The sequence below is a fragment of the Mustela nivalis genome (assembly GCF_964662115.1).
Source record: "Mustela nivalis genome assembly, chromosome: 9".
In the NCBI taxonomy this organism is placed as follows: Eukaryota; Metazoa; Chordata; class Mammalia; order Carnivora; family Mustelidae; genus Mustela; species Mustela nivalis.
The window spans coordinates 52191160-52210259 of NC_139028.1; the positions used below are offsets into that span (position 1 = coordinate 52191160).

Genomic DNA, 19100 nt, shown 5'->3' on the forward strand with positions numbered 1-19100 from the left:
TCAAGATGTATCCTATACACATCTGCCTCAGCTGCTGTAATTCCTTTCTGGAACAATGAGGAAGGTAATGAAAGGAAGAACGACTCCTTCTGAAGTTCACCCTCTTCCCGGGATTAAGTCTGTGCAAAAAGAACAACTGAAGCGCAGAAGGAAGGAAGGGAAACAAAGCTGCAGGGAAGTGGAGCTCACGACTGCAGCCACCATATTCTTGGGCATGGCTCTGTGGCCTGGAGGCAGATTGTCTCCTCCCCAAACTCCAGTTCCTTTGCTGCATGGTGGAAAGCCAGTGCCTTCCTAGGTATCTTCCAAGTTGTTGACTCTGTGATGTCACTAAGAGAACAGGTCTCAGTGGGCACAGTGGTTTCAGCCAATAGTGACTTCACCTGTCATGCCTGAGGCAAGGCCACTGGAGCAGGACGTGGAGCAGGTGCTTCTCCTCCCCCTCTAGAGCCCCTCTGACTCTCCTTGTCCCTTCTTCCTCGGTAGCCATGGGAGTGTCAACTCAGGAGGGAACCCCTGTGAAACTCACTTTTCTCCATTTACTCTAACCCTGCTCTCATCCTGGGGCTTGGGTAGAGACTGTTCTTGATTCTTCTGAGCCAGCGGCTGCAGTGCTTGGCCTTATCCCTCTTGTGTGTGGACAAGAACTTGCTGGCCAGCCTGGAGGGTGTGGTTGAGAGTCCTCAGCAAGTTGTCGGCACGCACCAGCCTCCCTGCACGGCATCCCTTAGATCTGCTGTCAAGTCACTGGTCTCACCTGAATCTTTTCTTCAGTTACTTCCTCCTGAGTTAGAGTAAGCACTGCCATTCTATGAAATCATGCCATAAAAGTCTTTGGGGCTTTATTTAAGCAACGGTGTCTGCCGCTGCACCACCCCCCAACATCTCCCCCACCCCCACCCCTGCCTTGAGATGAGTTCCTCCCTGTCATCCACATCTGATTAGATTCTGACTTAGAGATCTACAAATTTACACTGTGCACCTCTTGTGTGCTTGGTACCGTGATAAAAACTGGACAGCTTCTGCTGGATGGTTTTGCTTGTCTCATGCCTGTGTTTTCTTTCTGCTCTGCCCCTGCCTTTGCTTTGCTGCTTACTCATCTCTAGGCCCCAACTCCCTCTCCCTTCCTGGTGTTTGGTTTGACAGATTTCCTCTGCTGTCCTGTATTAAGAGCTTTCAGCTTCAGTGGCACAATTTACTCTTTCTCAAAGGCTGAGGGTTTATTCTCTGAATTGTTTCTTTTGCAGTGCTAGCGTGGTCAGTCCAGCCTCAACCATGATGGATACATCACAGGAAAACACGAGGAAGTCAGCTGTGTCTCCGGCTAAGGTAGACTGAGCTCAGATTCCGAAGATCTTATCTTTGGCAAGAATGCCATTTTTCTCGCTTTAGCAAAGCACCATGAAATAAAGGGGATTTTATTTTTTTTTTTTTTTTTGCACCAAATGCAGATGATTTTTACTATTTAATGTAAGAAGACCCTCTTGTGGTGGAAAAGTTGATGAATACCATGTTTCTGCATTGCTGAAGACTCTAATTTCTTGCCCTGGAGAATAAAAAGTCTTAAGCTACTGGGAGGTGTTTCTTTTTAAGCATTTGCAACGTGGCTTGTAGTCCCATATCAATCCAAATTCTTCTTCTTGACTTCCTGAATCTCTGTTAGAGGTCTGCTTGTGGAAGGGGATTGCCAATTTATGAAACTCTAGACAGCAAACATTGATACTCAGTTTTATATTAATAAAAAATTCTATTTACTGATCCCCTTTCTGTCATTGGAATTGATGATCATAATAGTGATCATTAACACTTCAAATACTTTGATAAGTGTCTTTTAATTCTTTATAGTAAAGAGTCATTTACAATTATATTTAGTTCAGCTTCAGTCTAGCACAGCAAGAGTCTCATGTGGTAGAAAGAGCATACATGAGGCGGGGCGGGGTTGGGGTATGGGGATTCTGCCCTGATTAGTCCCAGGTTTACCCTAACCTTGATGATTCTGTATTTTGTCTAACTTTCTAAGACTCTGGATTATGAGTATATTTTATATAGTTTAATTTTTCTCTGGCATCTATGGTAACTCTTAGCTAGCCACATTAACCAGGACAGTAATTTTTCAAACAGGCCAGGTAGAGTTTACTGGATAAAACTATCAATACTGGAGATAATAAGCATTTGCTAACACTGAGTTGCTGCTATGACATTTAAAATGAGTTTAATAAGCAATCTTTTTCCCCAGCAAAGGAAGAATCCATTTAATAGCTCCAAGTTGCCAGAAGATCAGTTATCTCAACAAACCAAAAGTGAGCCGTCAACAAATGGAAAGGCTGATTCCTTTCAGACTCCAAAAGAAGGTAAATATTATTTTTATGGACTAGATATTTTTATCTTTGTTATCTGTGGACTAAGGGAAATTCTTAGAGTTCCTTTAACTAAAATAACTTCCGAGGGAAAGTGAAAAGTCCTGATGGTTTTCTTATTTTACTATGCCCATTGGTTCCCTGCCTGAGGGAAGGAAGCAGAAATTTTAGAAACTGGAAGTTCATGCATTCCAGTCTTAGAACTGACACTTGTTGTTTGACCTCTGGGCCTTGGGTTCCCCCTCAGTAAACGAGGCAATTTTTGACCAGAGGCATTCAGTCATTCATTTCATGGCACATATTGGATATCTCCCACATGCAGACACACTTCTTGTGAAATTAAGACTTTGCCTCAAGAAAAAAAAAAGCCACTTGACAACGTTGTGATTCTCTGATCTGTAATTATCAGCCTGGTCTCTGAGGAGGCATTTGGTCAGGTTTGTGGCTTAATTGATTTAAGTCTGTGTCTTATGGAATTTTACCATTATCCTATGCCATTATGAAGAAATACTAGAAAATTCAGTCTCTTCCAAAGCAACTGTAAAAAGATTCCACAGGCATTAAATATTGAACAAGGGGTAGAAAATTAACATTGAGTAGTGGAGTTGGAGTTGGAGTTATCCTGTTTTAATATTAGCATTTTTCCTTCTCTATTGGATACATATTATGTTATATAGAATATTTTACAGGAAAAAAAGGGCACTGGAACATGCTGCCTATTTTTTTTAACTTTCTGAAAAAATTAATTTTTGTTTTTATTTTAAATATTTACTTATTTTGAGAGAGAGAGAGAGAGAGAGAGAGAGAGAAAGAAAGCAGGAAGGTGGGGGTGGAGGGAAAGGAGAGAGAGTCTCAAGCAGACTCCATGCAGAGCACAGAGCCCGACTTGGGGCTTGATCTCACCACCCAGAGATCATGACCAGAGCTGAAATCAAGAGTCAGACACTTCTAACCAACTGCACCACCCAAGAGTCCCTGAAAAATTAATTTTTTGTTTTAGAGATTTTCTTTTTAAAAATAATTTTTTTTTTTTTTTTTTTTTTTAGAAAATTAAGTTCCTTAGGGTGCCTGGGTGGCTCAGTCAGTTAAGCATCTGCCTTTAGCTCAGGTCATGATCCGGGGGTCCTGGGATTGAGCCCTGCATTGGCTCCCTGATCAGCAGGGAACCTGCTTCTCCTTCCCCCTCTTGGCATCCCTATGCCCTCTATCTCTCTTTCTCTCAAAAAAATAAATAAAATCTTAAAAAAAAAAAAAAAGAAAATTAAGTTCCTTTTTCTGGTTTCCATATATAAATTTTTTAAAGTGCCTTCTATGTTTTTCCTTAGCCTCCTTAAGGAGTTTTTAAAATCTTTTCTAAAATTATTTTATTGAATATAAAAATACCACAAAGTATGTATGTAAAGCACAGTAATCTTAAATGTATGGTTCAATGAAGTTTGTGCCTGAATTTTTAAATGTTTTTTAATTAGGTCTGCACTTATGATAATACTTTATTGTCTTTAATATTTTACTACTTTTGCTACATGTAGATTAAGTTTATGTTAGGTATTTTAAATTATATAGCTATTCTCCATTTGACATGTCATCTAATGTGTTTTAATTTACAGGTGAATTGTCAGAGTCCAAAGAAGACTCATCTATCCCAGAAACTTCAAGCCAAAATTTAGAGAAAACAAAACAGACATTTCCAGGCCCCGAGAACGGATCTCAGGTCAAAGCTCCAATCCCCAAAGCCAGGAAAATGCTCCCCAAATCACATGAGTTAAAGCTCAATGATAACCAGTCTTTTCCCCGACAAAGGACAGACTCCCTGAGCACAAGGGGGCCTCCCAGAGGGATCCTGAAACGCAACTCCAGTTCCAGCAGCACAGACTCAGAAACAGTGCGTTTTCATCAGAACTTGGAACCCAAAACCAAAATGGTGGCCCCTGGCCTCACTATCCATGAGAGAATTTCTGAGAAGGAGCATTCTTTAGAAGGTGACTCCTCCTCAAACTCCCTGGAGCCATTAAAGCATGTGAGATTCTCTGCAGTGAAGGATGAACTCCCCCACAGACCAGGGCTAAGCCGTGGCCGGGAAGTAGGAGAATTCAGTGTTTTAGAATCTGACAGGTTAAAGAATGGAACAGAAGATGATGCGGATGTCGATGAGTTTTGCAATGACCCTCAGCCTTCTCAATATAGGAAGCCTTTGCCTTTACATCAGTCCGCCTCAAACCTGACAGCATCCAAAAATGAAAAACATCAGCCAATGGCTTCTGGTTCTTTTCCAGCTAATGGACATCATTCTCCCTCAGAAGTTTTAGCTGCAAGACCAGAGTCCATTGAAAATTCATCCACCATCAATGAACACAAAGCTAAACCATCAGAATTATCACAACTTGAATCAGAATTGTCCAAAAGCCCTGCTGGTAAGAAACTTGTTATTACTAGACTATAAAAACCAACCCATGGGCTTAGAATGGCCAGGCCAGCCCTGTAGAAGCCCTGTTTGACCTCCTAGACATTCCAGCTACAGTTCAGACAGGTGCCACTGGGGAATGATTATAGTAACTCTTTTTTTTTTTTTAAGATTTTATTTATTTGTGAGAGAGAGAAAGCATGTGCCTAAGCAGGGGGAGTGGTAGGCAGAGGGAGAAGCAAGCTTCCTGGTGAGCAAGGAGCCTAATGTGGGACTCAGTCCTATGACCCTGGGGATCATGACCTGAGCTGAAGGCAGAGGCTTAACTGACTGAGCCTCCCACGCATCCTGATTATACTATCTATTAATGGGTTTGGAAGTTTTCCTCAATCATCAATAGCTAAAGGGCTAACTAAAACTAAAACCAGGATAGCATAGTTTCTGCCTATTATGCTTTTCCCTAAAAAATGTAACTATAAATTATTTAACGAAATTACAGTGTTTTGAATTAAATCAAGGTATGTATATAGAGTAAGAATTAAATATATACTAATACCTTTGTACAAAATATATTATCCACCTAATGCATATTTATTAATTACCATTCAATTAAACTTTGAGTTTTTTGAAAGATGTTAAGTAATCGCTACATCCAATGTGAGGCTGGAATTCACAACCCCAAGATCCAGAGTTGCACACCCCACTGGTAGGCCAACTGAGCTCCCCAGTTTTTTTAGTCTCAGAAAAACCTTCTTTTTTTTTTTTTTTTTTTTAATTTGAGAGAGAGACAGAGCGTGAGTAGAGGGAGGAGCAGAGGGAAAGGGACAAGTAGCCTCCTTGATGAGCACAGAGCCCAGTGCTGGGCTCAATCCAAGGACCCTGAGATCATGACCTGAGCCAGAATCAGATGCTTAACCAACTGAGCCACGCCGGTGCCCCAAACCTTCATTTTCTTAGCCATTTATTCTTAGATGTTAAAAGTGCTGAAGGAACTTTCTCCTTCAGCTGCTGTGAACTGAGAGGCAAAGAGAACACTGCTTTTCCCTGCTGCCTAGCTCACTAGGTCTTGAAGATCTTACACCTCTCAAGGGATGAGACACTGTTTTCCCATACAACGATTTCATAATTCATATGCTTTAAAAAACAAACAATGGAAGAAATCATGCTGTGTTTTCTCTCCCATCTTCAATAAGTGTTCCTCTGGCCCTGTGATAATTTCTTTATAGTCAGGAGAATTTACAGTGGCCGCAGTCCCATGTCCGATGTACTTGTTCTCCCCCTTCCTTACTAGTCAGCAGGAAGTGAACCCTGCGTCACTTTGCTTGGCCCGACAGTTCTATACTTGTTCAGATCAATCCTCTTCTTCAAGAGCAAAGCACTTTCAATTACCCATCCCTGCACTCCAGACATTTTAATCATTTGACCACAAAGGAATTTTTTTTTAATTAAAAATGAGTAGGTGCTTGTTCAATGAAAAAAAAAACCTTCATATTAAAGGAACTTACTGAAGTTTGACGAACATGGACAAATAACTGGATGGTGCTCACTTAAGTGCTTATTCAAAAGATGAAAAAAATTCTTTAATGTTTTCCTTTATTATCATCCACAGAAAAAATTTGGTAAACCTTTCCTGTTTTTTGAACTGCACCTGCTTTCCCATGGACTACAGACTATCTTTATACTTTTATGTTAACTACTTATTTATGCTTTCTGATTTTTATTTTCAAAGATTTATTTATTTTAGGGGTACCTGGGTGGCTCAGTGGGTTAAAGTCTCTGCCTTTGGCTCAGATCATGATCTCAGGGTCCTGGGATCGAGCCCTGCATCGGGCTCTCTGCTCAGTGAGGAGCCTGCTTCCTCCTCTCTCTTTATCTGCCTGCCTCTCTGCCTACTTGTGATCTCTGTCTGTCAAATAAATATATAAAATCTTTAAAAAAAAAAAGATTTATCTATTTTAGAGAGGGAGAGTGAGCACATGAGTGGGCGAGGGGCAGAGAGAGAGGGAGAGAATCTCAGGCAAACTCCTCACTGAGTGCTGAACCCAAAATGGGGTTCAGATTCCGTGACCCTGAGATCATGACCGGCGTGGAAATTAAGAGTGGGAATTTAACCACCTGAGTCATCCAGGCATCCCTGTGCTTTCTGATTTTTAAGTCCCAGTTGACCATGAAATTTGGGAGGAAGGCATCATCAGCTACACGTATTTTTTTCCCTCTTTGCGGGAGAGAAAGAGCAGGGGCAGAGGGAAAAGCAGACACCTGCTGAGCTGGGAGACCCCCCCCACCCGAACATGGGGGTTGATCCCAGGACCCCAGGATCACAACCAGATCCCAAGGTTGAAGCTCAACTGACTGAGCCACACAGGCATCCCCAGCTACACCTGTTTTGATTGACAGGACTCGTGGCCTTAGAGCTTATGCACAAAGGTCTGCTTACTTATTAATGCCCTGCTTACCACAAAAATATATACAAGTAAATAATGAAGCATAAAAAGAAAATCAGGCCCCAAAAGTGGTAAATGCAAAGTATGTGAATTATAAGGGTTTGACTTTAGCTCTGACCTCCAGGACAGTCAATATCACATTCATTACTACACCGCAGAATACAGAAGAATTCCTCAGAGAAAATGGAACACTACCTTGCATCAAATCCTTAAAATAACTCTTCTTATTTTAAAAGAAATACGCTTTTGTTGTAAAACATTATAAAAGAAGAAATGGATATGGAATAAAACAAATACTGTCTGTGTTGTCATCATGCAGCACTAACTACAGTATTGATAACATTTAATTGTAGAGCTTTTCAATAATTTTCAATATAATCTTAAATTATGTTTATACTGCCAGAAGTTTTTTTACTAGTAGTATATTATAATCATTTTTTCATCATTGTCTTCTGTTAAACAAATGAACACAGACTTCTTCAAGATTTCTCAAAAGAACTTTGCAGTTATTGACATCTATTCAATAGTAAAATGTGTAGTTAAGTGAATCAAGATCTATCACATGCCCGTTACTGTATAACCCTTTGTTTTTTTCACACTTAGCCAGAGTTGATGTTTAAAATTAAAGATAGAATTTTATTAACTGAATTGTCCTCTAGTGCATTGAAATGTAGCTGACTTCCTAAAAATTCAGCTGACATAATTTTCAGGAACATGCATTGTACAGCTTAGCATCTGTAAGGAAGGAGGAATGCAGAAACACCTGGTGTTAACTTAAGGGGCAGGTGCCTGAACTCCCTTATCTAAGTCTCCCATGTGCCCTTTGATTAAGGCTCAGAAAGGATTCTTTGCTTTCTTTTTTATTTTTTTAAATAATTTCTTAAAAATATTTTATTTATTTATTTGACAGATCACAAGTAGACAGAGAGGCAGGCAGAGAGAGGGGTGGGAAAAGCAGGCTCCCTGTTGAGCAGAGAGCCCGATGTGGGGCTGGATCCCAGGACCCTGAGATCATGACCTGAGCCGAAGGCAGAGGCTTAACCCACTGAGCCACCCAGGCGCCCCAGATTCTCTGCTTTCTTGATAGTTTACAGCTTAAATAATCTTGTTTAGGTTCTTAGCCATTGGTCAGCCAACATCAGGGAATGGGTGGAGATCACATAATGCATCAGTTTGTTTAGTTTATTTGACTCACAGAAACTACTTCGAAACTCACAGACTGTAGAGGGGAAGTGGGGAATAACAGAGGAGCCCCTTGAGATCATGGTCCTCAAACTGCAGTATTCAGATCAATCACTGATAGTTGTTAGTAAAGATTCCTGGGCCCCTCTTCAGAGATTCTGGTTTAATCTGTTAAGAGGAAGGCCCAGAAATACACATACCATCATTGTACCATTCTAATGTTCTGGAAGGAACTCTAGAAGGTTGTTTTCCCTACTCCTGAAATTCTCTTGGTCTGTATTCCTCAAACTTGGTATAAGCCCGTCTAGTGTTTATTAGTATGCCAGTGGGTAGGTGGAGTCATAAAATCAACATGGTGTATCTTCCTACAGTGTAAAGTTCTATGCATAGATTTGAGAGTAGAAGGGAAGTAATACTTAAAATGTAATATGGATCACAGGTGCCTGGGTGGCTCAGTTGGTTAAGGGTCCAACTCTTGGTTTCTGCTGAGGTCGTGATCTCAGGATCATAAGATCCAGTCCCACGTTGGGCTCCATGCTCAGCAGAGAGTCTCTCTCTTTCCCTCTGCTCCTCCTCCCATTATTGCGCACCCGTGTGTACTCTCTCTCTCAAATAAATAAAATCTTTTTAAAAAATGCAACATGGATCAGAATACAAAATCCACATGAGTTTTTTTTAAGTAAGCTCTACACCCCATGTGGGGCTTGAACTCTTGACTCTGAGATCAAATGTTGCATGCTCTACTGACCAAGCCAGCCAGGTGCCCCCATATGAATTTTCAGGATAAATCAGAGACTTCAGAAGAATTTCTCAATTAGGTCCATACCCCCATACCTCAGAAGTCTATATTTACCTTCCTTTACTGTCAGAGCAATTCTAGTAGAATATCTTAATTAGGATGGTTTATGTTATAGCCTCTGAAAAATGCTGATAGAAACAGTTAATGGTATGGAAGGTATAAATACAAAGTGCCTATTTAAAAGATAATGTGAGTAATTATAATAATTCTTTTTTAAAAAAATTATTTATTTATTTATTTATTTGACAAATAGCAAGAGAAGGAACACAAGCAAGGGGAGTGGGAGAGGGAGAAGTAGGCTTCCTGCTCAGCGGGGGCTCTATCCCATGACCGGAGCCCAAGGCAGAGGCTTAATGGCTGAGCCACTCAAGTGCCCCTGAATAATAATTCCTTGAGCATTCTCTTTCCTTATTTAGAAAAGCATTTCTGTGTTGCAGACGGACTGTCTTGTATTGAGCCTGAGCCATTTCAGGTGCCAGATCACAGTTCTAGAGACCGTCAGCAAGGTAAGCCCCCTCTTCTCAAGGCCCTACAAACTAGGACGTCCTCCCACTCTGGTCCATTTGCCACTGAGATAAGGAAGACAACTGATGATTCCATATCTAAAGTTCTAGACTGGTTTAATCGAAGTTCTCATTCAGAAGACAATAAGTCACCTCTCCAACATCCCCAGAGAATAGAGCTGAAGGAAGAGACAGACTCAGAATCACCGATTGCTACTGCCTTGGTGAGAGATGACACCATTCTAAAAGAAAATGGCTCGAAGGCTCTATTACCCACCAAAGTTAAACTGAGGTCTATGGAATCTGATTTACCATTCCAGGGAAAGGGAAATACATTGCCTTCAAGAACTTGCCAAAATAATAATGTGAATATCAATCCCAAATCCATTATTTTGTCCCAACAAGGCAAGGAAGATCCAGGCATATTGAAACCATGTGAAATCTATGGCCCACATCAAGGGAATAAAACTATGTATTCTAGCCATGGTTCAAAAAACAGAGGAGAAGGAAACTGGGCACTTTCCCCAATCAGTAACTATCCCTACAGTGCTCTCAAAGGACCTGAGAGAGAAGACCAGGTTCCATGCAACATTAAGAATGTTGGCAGCTTAAGTGAAGAAGAGCCTAAGCTTCGTGTTTATGAAAAAAATAGAAGAAACTCAGAAGTAAATTTTGACTCTTCAACACTTGTCAAAGAACCAAGTTTGAAAGAGAACATGAAGGCAGAGCGAGAGAGCAAAGAAGGAGATCCATGCATCCTGAAAACTCCTTTAGAGACAGAGAATATTGAGTCACTACATGGGGCTACCAAAAACAAGTATTCGAAGAAGTCTGAGGTCCAGTTACAAGAAACTACTGAGGTTCCCAAGAACCAAGTGCAAAGAGAAAAATACAAAAGAGTAAGTGAAAGAATATCTTTCTGGGAAGGCGAGAAAGCTGCTGCTAAGTTAACTCATAAAGAACCCACATCGTCATGCTGTCAAGGGAAACCTCTTGCTAAAGAATATCAGCCTGTGAAGTCCGTGGACAGTTTATCTACAGGCCAGAGTGAATGTAATCAAGCCACTAGCAGACAAGTGGTCCTAGATGAGAATGGCCACACAGCCCATCTCTCCAGTTTTTATTCCTCAAATAAACCTGAACAGACCAGACCCCAGATATCAGGTCCATCCAAAAACTATCCTTCTGTTGACCAATCAGGTGAAGTGTCTCCATTTCAGAATAAGATAAATGAACATATAAAAAGATTGCCAGTGGCAGAGAGTTGCCATTATGAAAGGGACAGTACTTTACCGGCTTGGCAACATTCTTTGAATACTGGGAGTGCGGCACATTTGCCTTTGGAGAAAGACAAACCTCTAATCAGTGAATCAAATCCCAACTTTAAAGTTATGTCCCTAAAACAGAGAATGGATGAACCCAATACAGAACAGGTCTATAATCACTCTCAATTTGAGAATTTAAGAAAGTTTTGGGACTTAGGAGCCAATCCAAACAGTCAAGAAAATGTTGGGAAGAATACTAACACAGTAAGCCAAAAATATGTGGAGCCTTTTTATAGCCAGAAACACAAACAATTCAGTGACATTAAATCATCAGGAAAGCATATCCACGAAATAGGGATGATTCCAGGTAAAAAAAAAATTCTGGCAAGAGAGGAAATAGAGAAATTAAATTCAAAGCATACACTCCAGGTGTTACCAGATGAAACCACATTTCCATTGGGACCATCCAGAAAGTCTACTCATCATTTGCCAGGAAACGAGTCATCAAAGGAAAATGTGGGAAAGAATATGAAATTGTTTGTTACACCAGTGTTCAAGGAAGAAAAGGATTACTCCGACCAAGAGGTTCAAGAATCCATAGTTAAAACAAGTGCTTTGTCTAAAGACTACAAAGACACTTTTAATGACAGCTTACAGAAGCTACTTTCAGAAGCTTCCTCACTAGCCATGCATCCTTCGGGTGGAAAAGTTCATGGAAAACAAAAGTCTGAACCAGATATTTCTGGAAATAAAACATGGCCTCAAGATACAGGTTTTGCTGAGACTGAGGGAGAAGACAAAGGACATAAGGAGAGCATTTATGAGCATGTAGACAAAACAGTAGCTCCTCCGAAGGTTAAGCCGAACACTTTGACTGCTAGTCTAGACAAACTCCTAAAGGAAGCTACTGGAACTTCACCCTGTGCCTTGCCAAGTGTGTTGGAACCTGTTACCACTAGGATCAGCTCTGAACCTGAAGAGGGTAGAGTTTATGAAAAAGGGATAGAAGGGACAGAATGGAGTCACAGCACATCAGCCTATCAGAAAGAGCTAATAGCTCCTTTTCCAAAGGGAAGCGAAACTTTGGTAAATACAGCTCTTTCCCAGAAATCTGGAAGTGGCGAATGCCAGCCAAGCACGGAGGATGGGTGTCAGGTAGCTGCGGAAAGTTCTCACCCATCGGGTCCACCTTCCCATCTTTACAGAAAAGATTCTTTTGGGAATGTGGCCAACTCTCCCCAAGAGAGGCCTTCTTCCAGAGATGCTCATCTTGCTCCCCAGGATGAGGCATTACCTTCACAAAGGGAAATTTCAGAGACTGTAGAAAAAGTCATTCTTTCACCTAAACCTGCCTTGAATGATATAAATGTTGTATTACAAAAGCTACTGAGAGAAGCTTGCTATCCAGTGGGGAGGGAAGTAGTGCCTGGGGAAGTAAAAGCAGAATTTCCTAAAGGAGTCCAGGCAGCAGGTAGCCCACCAAATTCTACACCAGGGGCTACAATGGATGTTACAGTTCCAGACAAAGATGATTTTTGTTCCTTCAATGTAGTCCCTGATAAAACTCACAACGCTGGATCTTATTTAGCTGCTCGAGTGCCTCCATCAGAGCAAACCCGTCACTCATGTGATTCCCCTGTTACTCAGTGTGGCAAAGAGTTACCTCAGGAAGTGGCAGAAATTGTGAGGGAAACAGTTATTCAACCTAAATCAGAGTTCCTAGAATTCAGTGCTGGCTTAGAAAAACTATTGAAGGAAGCAACTGAACCCCCCTCCTCAAAATACGAAAGTGACCCAGGAACTCTTTCTCCATCAAATGTAACAGGTAGGACTGAGGTGTCCAGGCAAGCTGCTTCCAAATTCCATCCTGAGGAAATCAGAGAAACAGTAAAAAAGTCTGAGGCTCCATCAAAAACGGAGAGTGCTTTTGAAATTGGTTTTGAGAAACTTTTTAGAGAAACAACTGAAGCTCCTCCTTACCAGCTCCAGGTGTCAGTGAAGGAAGAAACTCCTGAGAAGGAGGCTTCCCAGTCAGAGCAGGCCAGTTTCTTGAGGACAGTAACCCATCTTGACTGGACAGCCTCAGAGGCCTCTGAAGTGAAGTTTAAGAGTAATGCTTTCCAATCACAAGTCAACCAGTGTGATGAAGTGCTGGGAGGTAACAAAGGTGTGACTGATTTATCAGTAGATCTTTGTGGTTCTGAAAGTTGGGTTGAGATCCCTGGAACCCCGCAGTTCTGTGTGGAATGTAAAATGGGGATCACTAAAACTATAAACCCCATAGAGGACAGGGAGTATGAAAGTGAGGTTGCAGGGGTTCGAGAAAAGTTTTCTGGGGAGCCTGGCTTGGAAGAGGCTCCTAAAGCAATTAGTGTATTCAGATGTAGGCAACCCATTCCTCTCCTGACAAATAGAGAAAACCCTCCAGAAACAAGTAATGTTGAATTGATTCTGGCATCGCCATGTAAGAGAATAGAGAAAGAAGAAGAAAAAGGAGGTTTCTCTGACTCTGAATTTTCAGGTGGAGACTTGAGTTCCAATGCAGACAGCTGGAGAAAAACCTCCAGTGAGCATTCTGAATTTTTTAACTCATTGGTTTAATGAAATGATTTAGGGAATGCTGATGTAAAAGATGATATGGTTTTTAAAACTGGGAATAATTTGACACACGGAAATAGTGGTAAATTCTTATCATTTTAGGTCTTCCTAGCCTTTCTTAATAAAAAGCTACATTTCCTTTTATGTTTTTTAGTCAATGCATTACATAGAGAAGTTTTACCCATGAGGGAATGTTTCAGAATCTGACTTTATTCTCAGTAACAGAATTGTTAGGTTTTAAGAGTTGTGTGGTTTTTTTTTTTTTTTGTTTTGTTTTGTTTTTAATTTGGGGTTTAGAAAGCACTTCTGAAACATTCAAGCCAGTTTTCCTCCTAGAAATAATTTATCCTGGAAATAATTTTTTTTCTTAATTGACAATGCACACAGAAGTCTCTAGTAAGATTTGTGGCAAGAAAGTGCCACACACAAATGGGCACAAATTTCCCTTTTAGGATGAATATTTTACCACAGTAGTGGCTAAATTCCAGAAACAGAGGGCAAGACTGGAACCGTCTTTCCTCAGAAAACTTGTGCTGTGGTGTTTTGTTGCCATCCTTTTCCTCTTGTTTTCAGTTATCTGCAGAAATCTGCAGAATCTTCTCTAGAGTATGACTTTGGTCAGATGACTTCATCTGACACCACCTGAGGGCATCGCCTGGCTGGCTGCATTTCTTTGGCTCCAGCCTTGGCTAGGTGAATGAAGAACTTACTCAATTACCACATTCATCTAAGTGGGCTTCATGTTGTTGGTTTCAGCCAGGCTGGGAGCTACAGACCTTGTCTCAGTTTGCTATGGTTATCAACATGGGCATTTTAGCAGAGAAACCCAGAAGCAAATAGGAATGCACAACTCCCCGATTATAGGGATGAATGATAATAGATGCCTTCTGGCTGGGACATTTTAACCACAGTTGCAAAACAGCTGGTGTCGGTCATCCTCCTAGCAGTTTAGAAAATTTGTCATTTTCTAGCACCCCTCAGCATTGAGGAGAATGAATAAGCTTTCCTGAGTGGATGACTTGGGAGGTTTGGTTTCCTTTGCAAGTAACTATAGGGTGTCTTCTTGAAAATGAACCGAAGGATCCAATTTTAATCCTGATTAATCGAATTGAAGCCCCTGTTACAAAGGTTGCTGGTTAGAGGAGGAAAAGTGGAGTATCAGTCTCTGAAACAGGAGTATACATCACCATGTTCAACTTCCTGAAGTAGACTTTCACTAAACCAGCCTGTGAGTGAGGAGGGTAGACTGACCCATAGGAGAGCTTGTACATTTGTCCTTACTCTGGAGACTTATCCCTGATGTATATAGCTTTGTTTATAGGGTATCAGCATAACTGATTGAATAGTAAAAAGCCTGTCTAAAAATGAAATCGTCAGTATTAAATAACCACCCAGTCAGAGCTCAGAGAAGATATTTAAAAGTTACAAGCCAATAAGAGGTACAAAATGGTACAACTGTAGTTTTATATACTCTAAGCTAAATTTTTATTTTTAAACAATTGGCTGGTGGTGGACTGGAGGAGGGAGGAATTTGCTTACAATGTACCACAATTTTGGTGAGCAACCTAACATATTTCACTTGGGCTGAGCTCTTATTCAACCAATACCTCAATATGATCCTTAAAAATTTAAAAAAAAAATGCTCCATTGTCAAGTACTTAATGTGCTGGGAAATTATGCACATTATTAGCATATTAATGTCTCCAAGAAGATCTATAGTAAGAAACTTTTAAATTGGAACACAGAGCATTCCAAATCCAATTCATCTTAGAATCCATTTGCTCTAGAATGCCTATTAACATTGGGGAGAACTGGAATGCATTTCAGGAAAGTATTGTGTATAGAAGTGGTTCCCAAATTCATTGACTCATTAATGGAATCATTCATTGATTTAGCAACTTCTTTTTTTTTTTAAGTAGGCTCCATGCCCAACATGGGGCTTGAACTCATGACCCTGAGATCAAGAGTCACATGCTGTATCAGCTGAGCCAGCCAGGCACCCCTAGCAAACATTTTTGAAGTGCCTATTGCCAGCCACTGTTCTAGGCACTAATAATGTAACAGTGATGAATGATCATATTCAGACCAGAGCTAATCCATGATGGAGTTTTAACTGTCAAAATGAAAAAGTTAAGATATCTAGAGATTTTTTTTTGTAACATTAGATATATTTAATTTAAAAAACTGTTCTTATTTTGAGGATATGCCCCCCCTTCTTTTTTCCTTTGGTCCTAACATGCCTTTTTTTTCCCCCTAACATGCCTTTTAAAAAAAAATATGTAGTTATTAGTACATGATAGAACCCCCTACACACTTTAAAATGACATAATAAAATAAAAAGTTGACTACCTCATGTCATTTCCCAACATTTTGTTGGAAATTTTACTAGCTCATGAATCCCCAAGGGCCTGCAATCGTTGATTTGGAGAATTCGCCCATCTGTGTACCTGATTATACACAGATGTTAAACATCTGAATCCTGCCTTCTATGGTTTTCAGCTAATTGTTTTAATGCTCCTAAAACCACTTTGTGGTTGTCTTCAAAAGCTAGAAGTGAAGTGGAAAGATTCAAAGTCTGGCATAGAACAAATCATGGGCCTAAAATAGAGGTGTGGATGGCTCAGAGATCACTTTTCTATTCATGTGGTTATCTTGTTCCTTTATGATTTATGCTTGCAAATACTTCTTGACTAGGAAAATGGTTTTTAAAGGATCTGCAAAGAGTGGAGAAATTTTGCTTTTTTTTCTGAGAAGTGTTTCATAGTACAGAGGCTTCTGACTCTCCACCTACAACACCAACGTCCATTGGTTCTTAAGAGTTAGGATTTGGGGGATCTTTTTTGTATTGCGCAGTGTTCAACAATTTTGTCTCGTAACAGGTTCAGAAGAAGAACCCAGTCCTGTCTTGAAAACTTTGGAAAGGAGTGCTGCTAGGAAAATGCCTTCCAAAAGTCTAGAAGACATTTCGTCAGATTCACCAAGTGAGAATAAAGGTTGCCCCATTGTTTACGCCCCCCGTCTAAGCTTTAAAATGCTCATGTGCTTTTCTGTGGCCTCACTGCATGCTTTCGTGCACTGAAGCCCCTGAGGCGGGGGTTAACAGATGACTGTAACCTTTCCAGAGTGAGCAGAAGTAGCTCATCCTACAGTGACTGGAACCTTCAACATAGTGCCTGAGGTTTGGTTACTAGAGCACTAGGTTTCCTTGGATTGAAGAATCCCAGCTCAAGCGTTTCAAGTCCAGTGAGTTTTAAATGACTGGGGTAGCTGGTGGTTCTAGTAAGAATAGCTAACCTTTATTGAGCACTGTGTGCCAAGACGTGGCTAAGTATTTCACATGCATTATTTCATGTAACTGGCATACAGAACCCTGTGAGAGATGATGGTTATTCCCATTTTACAGATGAGGCAAATGAAGCTCAGAGAGGTAAAGTACCTTTTTAGTGTCACACAGCAGAGCTGTGAATCTGAATCAATAGTCTGCTATCAAGAACATTTATGAGGTGATCGTCTTATATATGGCAGTGTTGGATGTCTGACGAGTTTTGCATGATATGGAGATGAGTTGGTCCCTAGCTTCAAGGACTGTCCTTTCTCTTTTATCCCTTCTCTTCACACATTTCTTTTGGATACTGGAACTAGAAGCTCAAAGACTACCTGGCCTGCAACAAATTAGGCACACTGTACCCCCCAGCTGTTGCTGTAATTGGTGAAGGACTTCTTGAGTACTAATATAAAGCATTATACACACACACACACACACACACACACACATATATATGTATGACTTGCAAGTTGACTTAGAAATCCTGACTTTTAGAGGGTTTGCTCTTAATCATTTTTAAGCTAAGAGGCATCCCTGGGAGTGCAGAGGGTCATGAGAAAAGTTACTGAATGAAAGTTAATCATTGCCACACTCATATGCTGGAAAGTTGAACATTGTCATGTTTAGTATATGCTTCGGCTATCTGCATTTGAAACTAAAAAGTCAGAATTTTAAAAGAAAGGGGGGAAAGCCACTCTATTAAATAACTCCTAAAAATCAGAGATTTTCAGGGCTCTGAGGACAGTATTCCCATTTTGGAATGCAATTCCCTACCAGAGATCTTGGAATCTCAGGGTTGGAAGTGACCTTGAAGGTCATCCATTTTAAACACCCCCCAATGCAGGAATTCCCTATAAAGCCTCCTCAACAGGTGGCGAACCTCCCCACATCCGCCTGAATGCTCCCACAGAAAGCGAATCCTGCCCTTTGTTGGACCGCCCTAATTGTTCTTCTGATGTTGGTGATGGGTCCCGAGGGGGGGGGGATACCCAAAAAACAAAAAACTCAGCAAAAACTGTCCAGTTTGGCAAACCTCTTGCCTGTGAGGCATGGGGCTATTTCCATGGTGCAGCTTTAAAATACTCAGGAATGTGCAGGGTTAAAAAAAAAAAAAAACACCATCAGCTGACGGGTATTCCTGCACGCTCCTTTCCAAATACCGATACCCACTCTCACACTAGCCTGCCAAGATTCCACTTAGCAGCTGGTCCCCAGTTACATCTCTTCAGTTGACTTCCCAAGCAAGGCTCCCAGAGGCATACACAAACGATGATGCATGCACAGAAATATTTGCTAATGACCATGGGTTTGAGAAGGTGTTAGTCATGGCTAGCATCTTACCCTTTCCAGAAGAATAGAGAGGCTGTTGTTGCCGCCCTGTGTTTTCTCCTGCTGCTGGCCGATTGCTTGCTCTTAGCTAACCCTCTAACCCTGGGGAGTCCATGTGCAGCAGTGTGCTGATGTAAGCTGCATCGGGGCTGAAATGGGAGCTCCCGCTATGGCACTGGTTCAAGTAGCTAATCTAAAGAGAAAGTATTTTGGGGAAGACATCTTGGTTGCACCCCTCACTGCATCTTGACTAATTGCTTCCAACTCCGTGGGCTTCCAGGGACAGTCTCATTGTTCTCTCTCGCCAAGGGTCAGCCGTGTTAACCATTTGTTAATTTCTCCTGAACAGATCAAGCAAAAGTAGATAATCTGCCAGAAGAATTAGTACGTAGTGCTGAAGATGGTAAATATCTTTATGTATTTGCATGTCTGTCTGTGTATTAGGTTCTGGGGCGGTTTGGGCAGTCACTGGGACGCAGCTGTTGGATAAATAGAAGAACGTCATTTGCCACTATGTGATGAATGGTGCCTAAGTTATTATAAAATGGTTCTGACTCGATGCATTTAATACTGTTTATATTCTCAAGTCTTCTGCTGGTGATACTGTTGTAAGGATCGCATCAGAGACCTTTGGAAAGCGAGGGTTTCTATAAATAGGAAATTGTATTTCTATGGGTATGAGCTGATTTTTGCTACTCTGACTTGCAGAACTCCTTGTGAGGGCAGGAAGCATCGGGTGGGTTCTGGGTTAAGTTATTCCTATATTTTTCTCATGTCTCAGCATTTGGAGCTATCTGGGCATAGCTGATAAAGCTTTAACTTCAAAGGGAAGAGTCCCAGAACCAGAGTCAGGATTCTGCCTTGGCTCATTTAAATAGCTAAATATAGACTGAGGTA

General features: G+C 41.0%; 1 protein-coding gene across 14 annotated transcripts in view; it reads left to right on the top strand.

Moving 5' to 3' along the window:
- SYTL2 (synaptotagmin like 2) overlaps positions 1 to 19100 on the top strand; it is a 121266-nt gene that overhangs the window by 80551 nt on the left and 21615 nt on the right. For 3 of the 14 annotated variants that reach the window (XM_082749037.1, XM_082749039.1, XM_082749041.1), the window contains exons 5-10: positions 1248 to 1329; positions 2237 to 2351; positions 3965 to 4768; positions 9621 to 13118; positions 16429 to 16530; positions 18553 to 18606. In XM_082749037.1, the coding sequence (XP_082605163.1) occupies positions 1248 to 1329; positions 2237 to 2351; positions 3965 to 4768; positions 9621 to 13118; positions 16429 to 16530; positions 18553 to 18606 (4655 nt within the window). Of the gene's footprint in view, positions 1 to 1247; positions 1330 to 2236; positions 2352 to 3964; positions 4769 to 9620; positions 13473 to 16428; positions 16543 to 18552; positions 18607 to 19100 lie in introns of those variants that run through there. The other 11 variants (XM_082749035.1, XM_082749033.1, XM_082749036.1 and 8 more) reach the window with 7 other exon arrangements.